At 34.5% G+C, this 17,995-nt stretch overlaps 1 protein-coding gene across 4 annotated transcripts in view; it reads right to left on the bottom strand.

Moving 5' to 3' along the window:
• The window catches only part of CNTN5 (contactin 5), a 609,016-nt gene that overhangs the window by 225,536 nt on the left and 365,485 nt on the right, over nucleotides 1-17,995 (bottom strand). For all 4 annotated transcript variants that reach the window (XM_088159402.1, XM_088159404.1, XM_088159405.1 and 1 more), the window contains 3 exons: nucleotides 13,877-14,095; nucleotides 5,832-5,955; nucleotides 605-780 (listed from right to left, as the gene is read on the bottom strand). In XM_088159402.1, coding sequence (XP_088015528.1) covers nucleotides 605-780; nucleotides 5,832-5,955; nucleotides 13,877-14,095 — 519 coding nt within the window. The remainder of the gene's footprint in view (nucleotides 1-604; nucleotides 781-5,831; nucleotides 5,956-13,876; nucleotides 14,096-17,995) is intronic.

Raw genomic sequence — 17,995 nt, 5'->3', positions numbered from 1 at the left:
GCTTTTACTTGAGATCATGAACTATTGATAGCTTCTGAAAAGTATATTGCAGTGAATGATTTCAAAAGCTAAGGCATTTTTGGTTTCCATTAACAACTATAAAAACCCCTTCAGTTTTATAATGTATGAAATGTACATTGAATACCTATGCAAAAACAAGGACGTAAACCATATATATTTACATACATATATACATTAAAAAAATAGAGGTGCAGACTATCCAAGAGATATATAGGCACTTCGTCTCATTATTTTCCTAAGTTTACAGTTCTTTCCTACTCAGAGAGTGTGACAAAATGATGTTTCAGGAAAAGTTTCAGGAAACTAGTAATGAGTGAAATATAATACTACAGAATATTCAAGTATGCCATTAAATTACAGCATTTGAGATCATGTACGAGAGTTATTTTCCCTGATGATTCAATTTTAAAAGTAGCAGGTCTACAGAAAAACACTCTCTTCTACTAAGTATTTTATTTCTAATTTTGAAATTCTAGCCCAACAATGTCAGTGTCACTTGTGTAACATATACAAATTACAATTTAGTGCCTTATCAAGCAAGTAAATGTCTGATTTATCAAGATTAAAAATAAATGTTACTCACATGCAAACTGAAGAACAGCCTCTCTGCTTAAAATACTGCCAAACATGTTGGTAGTTAAACATTGATACTGTCCAGAATCTTTCATTTCACTGGGGTTGTTGATGATCAAACTTCCTTCTATTAAACTGAAGCGATAATCGCTTTCAATGTCGATTTCAGTTCCATTTCGAAGCCATCTTAGGGAAAAGAAAAAGCAAACAAAAACTGCTAGAGCATTTAAAAGCCATGTGAAGGGATAAAGCTTAGGACACAGAATCTGACAACTCCAGTGGTAGCAACAAGGACAACTATTCAAATATATCCTGTGCAGGAACCCGTTACTCTGGGAAAACTTGAAAACAAAAAACACAAGCAAAGCCCAATCTTCAACCTCTGAAGAAAAAGGATATTCTTTGTTTTGCCTATCCTGAATGAAAATAACAATCTCTTCTTTTTTTCTAATTTTTACCTCCGAAAAACTAATGTTCACAAAGGCTTAAGACTTGAAAACTGCATAGCAGATGCATCCTTTATGTCAAAAATAGGAATTTTACTGTGCTCATGATAATCAAAGTTTTAATTCATATTCTATCATTAAAGCCTTATGCCCAGCTGAGCTTACAGGTAGCAGAGCTGAATCTGCACTGCATGCAAACAAGAAACTTTTTTTCCCATTCTTTCAGCATTTGATCTTCTCAGCCCAAGAAACAGAGACACCTCATTTAAAAAGAAGAAAGAGCAAGACCTGTGAGGAGCAGAGAGGTAGATTGATGTACATAAGCCCTTAAGCAATTTAGGATTTTGGCGACAGACAAGGCAAAATAATATCAGCTGAATCAGTGTACATTTAATTCAAAGACTGGAACAGAAGACTGGAATTAAGTGCTGGGTGGCCAAGGGTAGTTCCTGGAGCCACTAGGTACGTGGAAACTAAGATCAAATAAGCAGTCTGAATAGGGAATGATAAGTTTTGGGGGTGTTTGGGAGTGAAATAAAAAGCCTGAGTAGTAAAATCAAGGGTGGGAGTAAAGATAAGATGGAAAAAATCCCGGTCTATAGGAAACACATAAATTAGTTCAATTGAGACAAAGTTTTAATAATTACTGAATAAAAACTTATTTTATGAGGTTTCAGAAGTAATCCAAGAGCCTCATAATTTTTCAGTTGTGCAAGAGGTTTCCTTCCTGTCCCAAAAAGCCTCCACCTCATCTCCAAAGCAACAAACCCTGTAGTAGTCCACTGGCTGCAAGAGAAAATATTTTGTGTGTTAGATTAATAGACTTCACCAGTCTGTAATAACTTCTAATATGTGTGTTTGTGTTTACAGTTTCTGAATTAAAGCATAACATCCACATATGACTTCTTGTCAAAGTGTAATTACATTAAATTGTAAGAAGAATGCAAAGAAGAGATAAGCAGTGTAAACAGATAGTGTACAATTATTATAATGGCCAGATATTTCTTTCATTACTCTTTCTCTGTCATTCTGCAACTTCAAAGTTGGCTTGGGAAATTTCCAGGAACTTGCAAGGCTTGCCAGAGATCAGCAAAGACTGGAAGAACTTGGCAATATTTAGACTCCAGAGGCAACATTAACAAAGCAAAATAATTATCAATTCACCCTGTCTTGTTAACATTCATGGTGAATGGGGTACAGAGAGCAGAATTCAGCTGTAGTAGCCGTGACTATTTCTTAATCCAAAGGTCAGAATTGTCAGAATTTGGATGAACTCTGAATCTATTATTTGTCCCTTCTTTTCACAATTGGACTTTGATTGCAAAATACCTCTGCCTCATTGAATGTAAGAAATTAAACAGCATTGACAATTTATTTATATTTTAAAGGACAGCAGAGGAAGTTTCATAGGATTAACTAAGTTTTTAAATAGATTCATACATATAAGAAGTAAAAAGAAAAGGAATTTTTAATTAGAACAATTGATTAATTAATATTATTATAATTAATCAATATCTCCTTTTCTATATATGCGAAATAAAAAATGGAAAAGAAATTGATCTTGAATGGAAATTTTGACAGGGAAAAAGCAAAAAAAAAAGCATGTTTTGGCATTTCCAAATGGGAACTGCCACAAAATTCAGTTAAATTAGCTTTTTTCATTTTGTTTCATTTTCAGTTAAGTTCAATTAAAAAACACGTTCTTTGAATTCTGCCTCAAAACTTTGGATCTTGATAGCTACCTGCCTTTATATCTTGGGGTCCATCCCGAGGGATTATATTTCCCTCACGTAATCTATGCATGTTATAGGAAAAGAAACTCTGAATTGGGTGACTTTTTTTCTAGATACCCTGACTGATCTGGAAGGACAGAAACCCAAAATATAAAATTTCCAAGGTCACAGATTGTCAGGAAAACTCAGATGCAATTTTTCTTGTAGAAAAGTGACAGATAACATTTCAAAATGCTATCATCTGATTTAAGCAGACAAAAAAAAATTTCAGAAAACTTTTTCAGTTGCCTATTCTAACAGGAAATGATACTGACAAAAAAATTACTATCCAGTTTACGTATGTGCTAAGTGAAAGAGTACATGCAGTGTTTCACAATCAGTGAAAGCTCTGTAGTTAAGTGGCATCTCAGGGAATTCAACACCTGCCTGTAGCTCAGTAACACTGCTGACCTGTGAGATCACACAGGAAGTTTGTTAATGTCTGTATTCCTCATCAAAGGGACTGCAGTTATCTTCTTCATTGTGCTGGTTCTGACTATTGATGCTAAAGTATGATTTGCAGAAATGCTAAACACACAGAATCCGTTTATCTCAGGGAGCTATTTCCCTAAAATTATGCATCAAAATACTTTAACGACTGAAAGTCAATAAATTAAAATTGTTATTTCAGGGTAGTGTTTGGACAAAGGGAAACAAAGCTCTTTGAAAGAAAGAACATCTGAAATGATGTGAGCATTCTCCATTCTATTAAAATAAAGTCATATCCAAGAAAAAAAAAAGAATTTACAAACAAGTTATGAGCACTGTGTCACAAATTACCCAGACTAAAGAAATTAATTTTAAAAAGGCAGACATAACATTGAAATTTTGAGTGCTTTAAATGTTCTTTTAATATAACTTTTAATTAATACATACTGTGTTTTGGTTTTGGGTGAAAATCTTAGCAGCACAAGCCTCAGAGCACACGTGAATAAAAGTCCAGTGCAACTGGCCAGAGTCTTTGATAATGTGGTTGGGCAGTGGCATACTCAAAACTTTGTATATCTGTAGATCTTGTGAGTCTAAATTCCCTCTACATTTGTCCTGGAGAATAGTATCTTCCTCACAGAGTAATTTTTACCTCTTGTCCCTCCCTTGAATGGTAATGTGCAATGCTGTGGTAATTTTGTGATAATTTGCAATGGTAATTGCAAATGCTGTGCAGACAAGTGGCAGCAAGAGAAGAAGTTAAACTGTGCTGTTTGAATTAGGCCTTTTAGGCTAAATCTCTCCTTCCATGAAAAACAGTCAGGAAAGTTTGTTTATGAGGCTACTGACACTAATTAATCTCTGGAGAACTAAAGAAATGTATATCAAAAAATTATAAAGCAGCCCAGGTTGGAAAGGATGTTGCTCCAGTCTTATGTGGAAAATGGAACCTAGATGAGATAATCAAGCGTTTTGTTCATTTGGATCTTGAAAACCTTCAGTGTCTACTGAGGAGTATGAAACCTTCTTTCCTCTTGCTTACTCCATGTGGCTCCTTGTGAAGAAAGAGTTCCTATGCTCTTTGTAGTCAAAATATGCCAAAAGTCTGTATTTGTTGATTGCATTCCACCCGGAAAATGCAAAAAACTGATTAGATGAAGAAAGAAAGGAGATGGCATAGGTTCTCCACAAACAAAATATCTACAAGAATAATGAGGTCTGGGAATATAGGAATACTTGAATACCTGAATAAAGGACTCTCTTCCTTTGGGGGTGAATTTGTGTGTTTTCCCCATAGTCACAGGTTATGTTTAATGGACTGAGTACTTTTACAGTGTTGGAACAAATACTTTTTTTTCTTCTTTTTTTTTAAATCAACAGATCACCAGTAGGTAACAGAAATTACACAAGGAATGTCAATAATGAAGAATGCAACATATCTTTCATACCACATAGTGAGGAATTCATACTATTCTAGTTTGGAGAATTTCTGGATATTGATTCCTAATCCCATGTTGCATGTTTTAGTCATGCTTGTGCTGTTTGGAGGGGGCCTTGTGTCCTGCATCGAGTCCATTTAACAAGTCCATATGTTACAAAGAGGCAGATTGAGTTCTGTTGTGTTAGGGATGTCTTAAGGATGGACTGTTTCTGGATTTCTTTAACTTATTGAAATGCAAGAGTTGTGATTCAAATAACTCTAAGGAAAATTCAACCGGAATTCTGAAGAATCCACAAGTCAAATATGGGTAAAAGACAAAAGACAAAATGCAGAATTGGTGATTGCCACCTATGACAAAACACAGTAGGAGTCCTTATGTTCCCTTTGTAATTGAAGAATGGCTCTATGAGAAAAGATGAAAGGGATATGGAAAAAATAACCAACCATATGTTCCCCCAGCCCTCTTACATCGCTTGTAATTTGCATAAAATATGAGCAGAGACAGAGATAGCAAATGAGTAAGGTGACTGCAGCATACTGCTGCCACCTGCATGTGTGCACCATCAATAAACTGCACTCTGAGGCTCACGGGTGTGTCATCACAGGCCTGAATAATGGATAACTGTGGCATACAAGTCTGCTTGGAAAAATAAGCAACAGGTGATGGCTGCAGAGGAATAAAATGGTAGGCTTCTGAGTGTAAAAACACCAGATTTGAATCAGCCATGGTATTTTGTAGTGCCAAGTCACAATATCTAATGTACACATATACTTTGTAGCCTTCCCCATATACTGGGATAGTATTTTGTAGCTTTAAAGATATTTAGAAATAAAAAAACCCCAAACAATTAAACAATTTGGTTTTGTCATTTGTTACAGACACAATTCAATAAACTGGACAAAAGATGTCTCTCCACATGGATAGAAATGATGCAGAGAGTACATAATTTGAAATTTAAAATGTTGTTTTGCCTTTAATCAGTGCCAATTCTGCTTCTCACTTATTCAGACTCACAAAACACATTCAGTCAGGAAAACCATTAGTGTCAGAGAGCTGTTTCTGTTGTTTTTCACCAAAATACATTGATTCTCTCAGCAAGATTGCAGTGGCTAATATTCTGAAAGCTAAAAAAATTGCAAAACAGGTACCTGTATGTGGGAGTAGGATTTCCCCGTGCTTGACAATTCAGAGACACTTTCTTTTCCTCAGAATCAGTTGGAAAAATCATATCATCTGGCTCTTGTACAAAAACCGGCCCATAATCAACACTTTCTGTGAAAAAAAAGAAGTGCTAGAGTTCAGGAACGCTGAAAAAATGCATATGTGTTATAGATTTTATAATGTGAGATTAAAGTATACATAAATATATTTGTTTTCCAAAGTTTCATGTTGCATTACTTTAGATGTTGAACTAAAAAATAATTATTAAAAGGAAAAAAAAAAAGATGAAGAAATATAAGAAATATTACTAAGTGAAGAATAAAACACATAGTATGATTTAAGTGTTTATTATGCCTAAGAATGGCTTTCTCATCAGCCATATTTTGGCCTGAAGTCTAGTGAGAGAGAAGCTCAAGAGATTTAAGAGGAATTAACTCTGTTTATAGAGAGCAAGGTAAACAAAAAATTTCCTACTGCTTGCAGCAGCTTATGTCACAGAAAAGTAATACACAATTTTCCCCTTTTTGTCAAAGGGTTGTTGAAAAAAACCACTTGGAAAATTAATGGCAGCAAATGCTAGCTGTTATTAAATAATATATAGCTAAATCTGACATTTCATTTCCTGGGCACTGTCTTGTCTAATTCTGGCATGTACTTGTATCTTGATAAGAATTTACATTTCTGGACTAGAAAAGCCAGATAGACCCATAGAACATGTCCATAGTTTCAGTTCATTCATATTCTGAAGTGAGAAGTGTAAGCCTTCAAAAAAGTAAAAGGTCGCAAGCAGAATATTCCTGATCATGTTGGTCTGAACAAATAAAATCTCACTGTGCACCAGAAGGCTGTGAAATTTTAATAATTTTAGACTTACTCCAGACTCTTAGATAATGTCCTACCAACAGCAGCTTGAAGTAAAAAAGATACACCTGAAGAATGGGTTTGGTCACTGCCTTGAACATTATTGACTACATTGTTTTACCAACTCCTCACAACTTCAACCACATATGGCTTCACGGTTTTGGGAACTGCAAATTTTGTCATACCAATTTTATACTTTATCATGTTAATAATAACCTTTGTCATATTATCTGAGGCTAATAGCCTCAGAAAATCTGGGTAGACAGGAAAAGGTACATGGTGCTACAAGTCTTGGTGCAGAAAAAAAGACATGGAGTCTGAAATGTGGGAAGACATAGGTCATAGCATGCTAGTTTTGAGATAAAAATTTCCATGTCCTTAAATTCTTACATTTGGGGTTTCTCAACTCTCATATTGTACAGTAAAAAGATGACATAAGACCCCATTATGCTATTCAATCTTTCTTTTTAGTGACTACATACTTATTACACACTTCAGTTTTGTCTTTTTACACTATTCAAATGTAGATTTTGAAAATACCTATATTTTCAGGTGTTTATGCTGCTGCTAGAATAGATTCAAATAATTAGCCTGTCAATTTGTAAAGTCAGCAAATAGCAGCAGCAATTAGTAGTTTCTCTTTCCTATAATTTTCCAGTTTATTAACCCTACTTGTAGGACTGTGTAAAGGAGTGTGGATTGCTGTCTTGCATATTTATATTACTGTAGAGGTGCATTGCTTTGCTTGGGTTTATTGCCAGAAATGTGTGTTCTGAAACAAATACCCACATTATTAAAAACAAACAAACCACAAACAAAACAATCACAATAGGTGATTTCTGATATGTACTGATACTATTGAAGTTAAAATAACTCCAGCAATAAATTTTGAGAATTGCATCTTAAAATGCCATGGGGGAAATGGATTAATCTGGTAAAACTTATTTTAAGACAAGGAAATATTGGTACAAATATAGTGTGTGGATTGTTTCTTATAATTTCATCACCTGCTTCTTGCATTGCACAAAATAAAATAGTAATGCATGTAGGTGTAAATAAACAGGACTGACATTGAGCTAAAGTTTAACAAAACCAAGAATTAATTAAGGATAACAAATCTAAATCATGGCTTTAGATTTAAATGCTATTTCATGCAGATTAGTAGGCATATGGATAGGGTGTATATTAATGAAGATTAACGATTTTATCTTCTCCCTAGGAGGGACTCAGTAGATAAAATATAATATCACAGTCTAGGACTCCTGGAAAGAAAAGAAAAAGAAGCAAAACTATGTTCAGGACCAGACCATGGCACACTCATCATCTCCCTAAGCCACTCAAACAGAAATTTCTGCAGCTTTTAACTCAGGCATTGACCTAAGGACAAGGAAGCACCTCCAGCCCCAGTCTGCAGCACACCATGGTCCCACAGAAAGCTGGAGACTCCCCTCAAGCCACAGAGAGGGGAGCAACCCAGCCCCTCTGTGTGACTTTGAAATAAAATTCTCTGATTCATGAACCATTGGCTGGCTCTTCTGCTTTGTGTGGTCTTTTTGGGGAATATCCCTGGAATTATCCCTATTGCCCTCATTTTCTAACTATATTTATGTATGTGTCTTTGTACATATGGATATAGAAGCTATATATTTACACACACACACACTCTCTTTTATACTCATGTATGTTTTCTGAGGTCTTCAGGGATCCAAAGGCATCAGGTTTCTTTGGAACCATGTTTTAGGTAACTGAGACCCATGCTGTTAAGCAGGATTAACACATTAATCATTAATCACAAAGGACACTCCTTTGTGAGTGCCTATGGCAGGATTTGAGCTCCCCACCTTATTTTTTTCTTTCTAACTTACCAAGAACATAAAATTAAATGAATATTCAACACATGTTAGCATGTATATATTTCAATTTACTATTATAATTTCTCAAGGGAAATATTTCTGTTCCCCGTGGAGGCTTTTACTAAATAAGATACAGAATGCTGGTTACTTTAAGCACTATCTTATTTAAGAAAAGTGATTTACTGAAGAGTCTTGAGAATACAGGTATGCACTGCAATCAGCAGTGCAACAGCCAGTTTGTGGTCCCCTTACAGGTTTAAGTTGCCATTTTCAACCTAGGCAGTTAAAAGCACTAAGTACTCTCATTAGGATTTACTATTTAAACTGATGTTGTCCAGAAAGGCAAGGATATGGAAAATATTCAAAATATAAGAAAAATCAATCTTTAAAATTCTTAAATATTCTTCAGAGCAGTGCTTCGATATTCTTTGAGTCCCAGTGTTCTCCTTACAGCACTTCTGCATTAAAAAAATTGTGGAACATGTGACGTCTTAGTACCAAGTATTTAAATCCTCATGGAACCATAAACTGGAATTGGTATCCTGCAACTCAGACATGAGCCAAAGTATGGTTTCTCTCTCTCTTATCTACAGACATTCTTTCAAACTTTCATTCTGTCCCTCAGTTACTGATGAAGAAAAAAAAATCAGATGTTCTTTTGTTCTTCTTGCTGAGCAATGTAGATATCATAACAACAAACTGCAGATGAGAATAAAGTTACCTGTACTTTAAATCCTATACCAACTGAAATAATGTAATTCCTCAACAGTTGCTTTCTTGCCACCATTGTTGATAAAATTCCAGGTCAATTAATACACTGAGAAAATGAATTAATTCCTGGAACACAGAGGTGGGCAGGAAAGAAATATGACCCTGTTCAAACTCCTGCACTGGAGCTGCACTGACACTCTTACTTTTAGTGTCTGATAATTCTAAGTGGTGTACTTCTAAAGAAGAAAAGAAATGAGGTTATTATAAATGTTTTCCTAAAGAAGTACCCTCCAAGATAAATGACTGGGCTAATCAGTCGTGGAGCCATCTTCTCAGTCTGAGCCACTGGTGGGAAGAAACAGCAGACACATTATGAGAGGGGATAAGCTCAGGCAGCTTTTATGTATGGGAGAAGGAAGAATTCCTTCAGGTCTTCTCTCTTTCCTCTGCTCATGTCCCGTTAGGAGCACTTTTTACAGGAAAGAATGATTTCCTGTTGCTCTGTTTTACATGCCCATGTTTCAAAGACTTCTTGAACCCATGTAGAGATGGAGGAATTTTCTAAAGAAAAGCTGCACAAGGAATGTGAAATTATAGAACTTCTAAAGCAGCCTAAAATGAGGGGTCACTAACAGACCTTTCATCTTAAAATACAGATGATTGTACTCTGCATACAGGCCCTATCCAGAAAAGCTTGACACAACACAGACCAAACTACATCCCAATAATCTAGGTATTAATGTGTTCAGGACACCTTAGAAAGGCTGAAGAAATTGTTGTTGATAAGGCCATATATGTTGCTGAAATCTATATATAAGAAGAAGTAATTAAAATTAATCAAAGATATTTAATTTCAGATCGGTCCTACAAAGTGAAAGATACTTATTGGTAAAGGTGGATTACACTATGGTGCTACTCACTATCAACTTTGTTTTTGAATTTCGTTCTTTCCTTTCTTGGTTTGCAGCTTATGCTTGTTGTATGAACTTCAGGTGATGACTTTAAAGGTTCATCTGATTACCTGTTTTATTATGGAAATAGACTGTTTAACCTGTTCAGTATATTCAGAAATATTTTAGACGTATATTTACACTGATTGAAATGGAAACCTATTGCTTTCCCCAGATAAAAGCTAGAAGTTATTTTGTTTTTTTTAAAAAACCAAAATTTTTCACTTTAAACATGAAAAATGTATTAACTTCAGTGCTAATATTTATTTTACAAGCAGGTCCTATGATATTGTTTTTTAATTTTACACCTAAGAAAAAAATTACTATCCATTTTAATATCACCATATGTGAAAATATTACATATTTTCAAAATTTCCCTTAATATAATAAAAAAGAAGCCCACAGATTCATCAAGGCAAAATATATTCCAATGATTAAATCTCTGTGTAACATATTTTAAAATTAACAAAGGTGGCTGAAATTTACAATAATTGTTTTGCATATATATAAGCAGAGACATATATATTTACAACATATGCATTTCTAAAAAAACATTTCAATTTTTAATGTGTTTCAGTCAACTTAAAAGTTGAGGAACTTTGAGACTCCTTTTGAGGTAAGCTGAGGCTGATACATGTGCCTAAAGGTACATCCATTGATTCCAGTGTGATGCATGGTGGAACATTGTACAGTAGGTGCATCATTAAGTTTATACTGCAAAGAAGATTAAATTATTTTCTCATATTTTCAGATTTATCTTTTCTTAAACATGTTTATTTGCTTATTAAGCAAGATGATACAAGATTTTACTGTTGCTTGAAAATGCCTTCTCTGTTCTGTGGTCTAAACCAAATAAATCTGTTCTAAATTTAGCTTATAATATCTAAAGTGCATGCCATATGAATCAACATTGTCAAATATTTTTTAGCAATGGAAAAAAACCCAGTAGTTTGTGTCTATAATTCAGGCTGGTAAGTGCTGAATCTAGCAGATGGTGGGGAAACAGGAATTCTCATTTTGCAAAAATTAGATTATTTGGATCTTGCATATCTTGGGGTTCATTGATTCAAACACTTTAAGTTGTGACACAGACTCTTCTTCATTTTCTTGTAAAATGTGTCAAACCAAAGATAAAAGGACAAAGAGAGTCCTCATTCAAGGTTAAGTTCAATTATCTTTGCTGCAGCAATTCCAAAAGTTTTTGGAACAGTAAGAAAATATAAGAGTTTGCAGTTTTATGATTCTTCAAAAGTATTAATGAATAATTCATACTTTCTATTCACATTTTTTAGTCCTGACTTTACACATTTAAAAATAGTTTGAAGAGAAGGACTGTATTGCCTTAGCTGCATGTTTACGCTAAGTAATTCCAGATAGTTTTAAGTCAGCAGTGAGCTAGAGCACAGTTCTCTTAATTTAAGGTATCAGGAAACACATGTTGAATTGAAACTACAAATGAAATGGCATCAAGTCAGTATAAAAGGACCTTTCTTACAAGCCATGTCAGGTGTTTGAGCATGTCTGCTGGGAAATCATTTGAGAAGTCACTTGATAACTGGTATAATTCAGCATCTAATAAAAGTATTTTGGGGTGTTTTTGATGGCAAATTTCTCTCCTGAATTTTTGCCATATATTAGATGTTTGAATTATGCAAATTCTCCATTATAATAATATAAAACATGTTTCCTTTCCTCCTAAAAATATCCTCTCACTTGAAGAAGTGGTGTCTCATTACCACAGGATGCTGTAGCATTTCCTCATTTAGGAAGTCTTGGCTGGTAAACATGACTATTTAACCCTATCATTATATAGCAGGTATAGGATGAAAATTAGAATATCTTTACTTCAAGACCTGCAAAAATGGAAAAAAAACCCCAAAAAACGGAGAAGGGTTTTGAAAATAAGTTACATTCAGCTGCCATAACAGATGTGTCCAGGTCCTCTTAGACAATGCAGATTATCTTACTTGGTCACATGCTGATCTTTTCTACATACTGTCTCATACCTATGCTTGTGCTATGCACACACTTCAGTTAATCAAGGGCTTTTAAAATATTATCAGGTGACTCGGATTTACCTATTTCTGCAAGTGTCTACACAGCTGGATATACCAAGACCTGTAAGTGAAATAAGTCTCCTAAGACTATTTTATGTAGTCTTTGGAAGAATGATGTTCCTCTCTTCTTGGTCAAATATTCTATTCATTAAGCCTTGTGAGGTATGGCCTTTTTACAACTTTGTCTCCAGTCAGTGGTTTTTCACTTGACCCTGAAAAACTGATGAATCTCAACTGCTGAGCTGCAATGTGGCCCCAGTATTTTGAGAAGAGTCATGATTGCTGGCCTAAATCATAGATCATATCTATGGTATGATGATCATCCCTGAGGTATGATCTCACTGTGCTTTCTGGAGATGTCCAGGAATTCTAGTTCTAGCTTGTACTATATTATTCAAATAATCTGTATTTTTTGCTTTCTCCTTCAGTCTTTAGACATTCATGCTGTAGAAGATCAGGATAATAGACTATAGTTCTAATAATGGACATTAATGTTATCCTGCTCTTAAAAGGTTGCCAGAGAGGAGTTATCAGTGTCTGGTGAATGGGGAAAAACAGACTTCACTCTAATCACTGCTTGAAAGAGTATTACAGTGGAAGGACAAATCTAGAAACATGCCCCGCTTCCAGATATGGTATCAAATAGAATTTATCTGCTGACAGGATCAAACTGTTTCTTTTCTAGATCAAACTTTATTCAGGGAACATATTTATGCTTGTATACAAACCATTTTTCTGCAAAAACCACATGTATACACAATTAATTTTTAATACATGCAAGACAAAAAAAAGACAACTTTTCTGAGAGAAGAAATAACCTGTTATCACACTCATGATATTGTGTGAATTTCATTGAAATGCAAGTTATTAATCACAATTCTTTCCTCTTTTACATCCTTAGACTAATATGCTTATGCATCCTCTAATCTCCCTCTCCCTCCTTACCCTCTCCTTCCTTCCTTTCTTTCTTTCTGGCTTTCTATCTTTTTTGAATGCAACTCAGGTAATTATTGTCACTAAAGAAATGGCATTAGAAATGTGGCTTTTAAAAATGTAACTAAACATGGAAAAATATGTATTGTTACTATGACTTATTGCATTTATAGTGATGACACCGTACCACACCAGAAACTCTATCCAAGCATACACATAAGTACAAGCATGACAGAGTTGACTACATAGAATAGACAATTTAGACAAAAAGTAGTCTTATAAGATTTACTCTTCATGTTTAATTTATATTACTGGCATTCATGATTAAATAAAAAATTCCAAGGAGAAAAAAAAAAAGCATAAAAAGTGGCTTAGATTTTACTACTAGACGAAATTACGCTGTAATGGAATTTCAAATCACTGGTTTGTTATTTTCGTGTACCAACACCTGCATAAAACAATTCTGCATAGGAATCTTTAAGAAAGGGTATTTTTAACTGATGACTTTAAGTCTGTTCTGAAGAACCTAAAAGAAAGTATCTCATTTCAACTTTGTGACATTTAATAAAACTCAAAATTATGACTTAGAAATACTGAAGTAAGCTTATAAAAATGCATTGATTTTGAAAAATGTTTCCAAGTTTTGGAGGGGGGAAGCTACACTTACCATCATGTTTGAAGGTCTCAGAAAAGTGGTAGAGGTTTGTTGGGGAGTGATAATGTTGTGCAGCTCCTCTCCAGCCTGGTGAAGATACACTTCCTAATGAAGGACTGCTTAATCGTGGTCTGTTCTTTGAGTTAAATGAGGCTAAAGATGAACTACCAGATTTGATTCTTAGGATAGCAGCGTATGATGTGGGGAGACCAGGAACAGCTTCTGAATATTCTGGAAAAAATAAAAAAAACAACAAGAAGTGAACACTGAATAGAGACAAAATCTATCACTTTGCAAGAGAATGTTTAGTTAAGCAGTAGAAAAGCAGAAAAGTTTTATCTATAAAAGGAGTGACAGAAACATCCCAGGCTTGATGAGAGACTCAGCTTCTGAAAAGAATTGGGTAGCAGCATAGAGCTCAAAGAAAATTTTCCTGTAGCTTCACCATAATGAAAGAATCAAATGGTCATTAAATTTCTTACCTATTGAAACAGGAGTTTTCAGTGTTTTTAATTCTATTTCTATGAACCTGTATTTCTATCTCATAGTGGAAAAGTGTCTTCCAGGTCACTGCCTTTGCTTCTCAGCTTTCCTTCACTTTGTATGTGCAAAGCAGAAACACTGACTGAAGCTAAGTATGCCTCTCAATTCAGCAGTACTCTGCACATCGAGCAGTCTAGGTAAATGGTCCAAGAGTATCTGTATGCACAAATGCCTTTCCCAGAAACACATATGCTAGAGTAACCTCCTCTGCTGTCTCTTCAAGTTCCCTTTTTTGCTTTTTCTGACTCTATTTAAAATTTCAGTGTGTACAAATAAAGAATAATGGCCAAGATTTTGGTCCCTGTATAATTTCAAATATAAAGGAAATAAATTACATTATAATAGATTAAAACTATAACTCAGAACCTGCAGGAACAAACCAATCAGAAGTATTGAAATCAATTGTCCTGAAAATGCAATAGTGTTAAGGAGGTGAGAAGAACATTCAAAAAATATGTTCATAAAGAAGAGCAAAGGGATCCAGACTGCCTATGAAGAACAGGTCCTTTGGAGGACAATTGGAAGTGTCTGGAAAGAAAAAGATCACTGTTCTGTCAGCTCTTCTGGTGATAAATATTTAGAAACCAGACATCCTCTTCACATTGGCATAGCATGTAATGTTTGCCATTTTTAGGCTATGACTCTCCTGTTTGTGTATGTAACACAGTGAGCCACTCTAGTAAATAGGATTCAACAACAATGAAATAGTTCTGATAACTTATTTTTGCTGAAATGTTTTGTGTAGGCAATTTTGTGAAATGAAGTTGTTCTGTGCTGCCTCATCAAGTTAAGAAGACTTCAATTGTTCTCCCACTTAAAAAGAAAAAAAACAAACTATTATTGTTTGTTATGTCGTGGAGCGAGGAGCACTACTGCAGTGGTAGTTTCAGGGTTTGAAAGAACGAAAGAGCTAACAAGACCTCAGATGGCATGAATGCAAAATACCATGGGAAGAAAGAGAAGGAAAGGATGCAAAAGTCACTTGACATGGTGAAAAGTTCCTGCAGTAATGATAGTGTTATGTAATCTGTTTTCTGACCTTCTATGGTATAATTGCTTTTTTTGGCTGGGATTAGCAATCAATGTGAAATTTCACCCTGACTCCAGTTGCTCTGTCATGCTCCCTGGGATGTTGTATCTGAGTAAAGTTTCTCTTGTAAAACATAACTGGAAATGGTTAATAAATTATACATAAGAAAATATTTCTTGTTTTGTTTACTGAAACTCTGTAGCCTGTGATCCTATCTGACAACTACAGCAGAAAACACACTTACCTGAAAACAAAACATACTTCCTAATTCAAGCATTCACCTTCAGAGATTTAGATTTCTGAACTGCCTAGTTTCAGTGACTTAATTAGAATATATTTTTACTGCAGTACTATTTACAGTAAAATTATTCCTTTAATTTAGTTTTGATTAGACTTCTGAGATTTGGGAGAATAAATGTATATATTCCATTATTTAAGTACATAGTTAAGGTGCTGGAGAATAGATATTACTCTCTAATGTGCTTTTTTCCTTTACCAGTCTACCCTAAAAATCCTTGAGAAATTTCATCAAAACTACTATGGGTAGTTCTCAAAATGCTGCTGTACTTGAGCTTCACAATCCATTTTTTTTCCCTAGCCTCATTCTGAGAAATAAGTTAAGTATTTGGGATGAAACATCCAAAAGTTCTTTCAGCTACAAGAAGACACAGATAAAGAAGATATAGGCCCAAATGGTAAAGATATCAAGCAACTAGAAACCAGCCTCAATAAAACCAATGATTTGGGTTAGCCATCATATTTATTTGAATTAGAACCAACAGATTTATACCAATTTCAACAGTGGCATGACACTTTTAAGATAGACTATTTCTTTTTAATTTCCAGTGCACATTTTCGTAATGGACTTCCAACAGCAAACTGATATGAAATAGTTTTGGCAATGTTTTAATGAATCTGTATTAACTCAATAAATTATTCATGCATCTCTTATTATTTCCAGCACACGCTGCTCTTCAGTCAGATTGGTCAGACTCAAGACAACAAGGAAAACAACAGTGCCATAGGTAATAGAGAACTTGTCTGCCACTGATTACTGAGGGTTTTTTTTTGCTTTTAGAGAAAAACAGAAATATGAATTCCAAGATAATGTGAAATAATTGTATTCCTGTAATTTGTAATGTCTATGTCAGGTTAAATTCAATAGTATTTCATGTGTGCTGTTGTGGGAGAGCAAAGCTGACTCTGAGGGAAAGCAGATCACAAGACAGCAAATGTTTACTCAAGTTCCTTGGGTACAGTCCATGGGTACAAATATAAACCACAAATACTATCCCTTTATATTTTATAGTTTGTTTTAAAAGGCACAGCATAGCTCAAATAAATAAATATAATAATAATAATCAAATAAAGCTCAAACAATGGTACATAGTAATTTGACCAAAATGCGTTCTTTCTTTAAACAGGGAAAAGTGACAAAGCAAATTCATAGAATCAACACCAAAATTTATTTGAAAACTGTCTTTGTAATGTTTGAACTTTATAGAGAGTAAAGGATTTTGACTTTTGGTGTGATGTTTTGTTTTCCTTTATTATTTTTTTCTGTAAGTGACTCCTGGTCAGTTACTAACTCATTGACATTTCTCAACTATCTAATTAAAATGTAGACTGTCTTATAATACTTGCAAATGTGACCTTCATTTGTGTATTTTTGCAAGCTAGCATGTTTAATCAAATGTCACTAAGAATTATAACCCATTTTTTTCACTGTAACTTTTAATTACATTGTTTCAGTCGAAGTTTTCAGTCTTCCAAGCTTACGGAAATATGTGCATTCATTCTGTAAACTGGATTGCATCAGTGCTGCTCCTCGAGTTTTTAAACAGAAATATACTTTCTGCCCTGTTCTGTGCATGCACATTGGTTTCCTCTTAGAATGCTCAATGACGTAGCTTGGCAATAATCTGGGAGAGAAATACAAAAGTAGCAGAAAACTGTATTGATAAGGTGTCCATCCAGGTCATCTACTATGAGAATTGGATCACTAGCAGAACACAGCAAAAGTGAATAAATTATGTTTTTCTGATGAAATTATATTAATTGTAATAAAAAAGAACCCAAACTAGACCCAGAAAAACACCAAAACAAACAAAAAGAAATACATCAAAAACTCCAACTAAAAGCCAACAAAGCAAACACACACACAAAAAAAAAAACCCAGAACAAAGAGGAAGCCAGTAGATTTCTCAAGAACTGGTTAGTTCATCTGGTCCTCCTCTGTGCATTTCCCACTGTGGTAGTTTAGTTTATCTGAGAGAGATTTTATTCTAAAGTTGTTATTGTATCCCACTTATCACTCAAAGCACTAGACAATGCAATATCATTCCATTGGAGATCACTGGGGACCTTGTTTTAAATATTTAGATTCTGGATGTCTGCATGTAAGGTAGTGAGGCTGGGCTCACTTTACAGGCAATAGAAAGGAAGAGAAAAATGGCATGTGGTATGATAGGCAGCCTCAATAAACAGCTTCTTCTTGCCACAGAATGGAAAGCAAGATGTCAATATTTCAATTTTTCAGATCTCAGTTGTCTTAGTCA

The sequence above is a fragment of the Sturnus vulgaris genome, chromosome 2 (assembly GCF_052056855.1).
Source record: "Sturnus vulgaris isolate bStuVul1 chromosome 2, bStuVul1.hap1, whole genome shotgun sequence".
Lineage (NCBI taxonomy): Eukaryota > Metazoa > Chordata > Aves > Passeriformes > Sturnidae > Sturnus > Sturnus vulgaris.
Note: the sequence above shows the minus strand (reverse complement) of the source record. Positions and strands in the feature narration are given on the sequence as shown.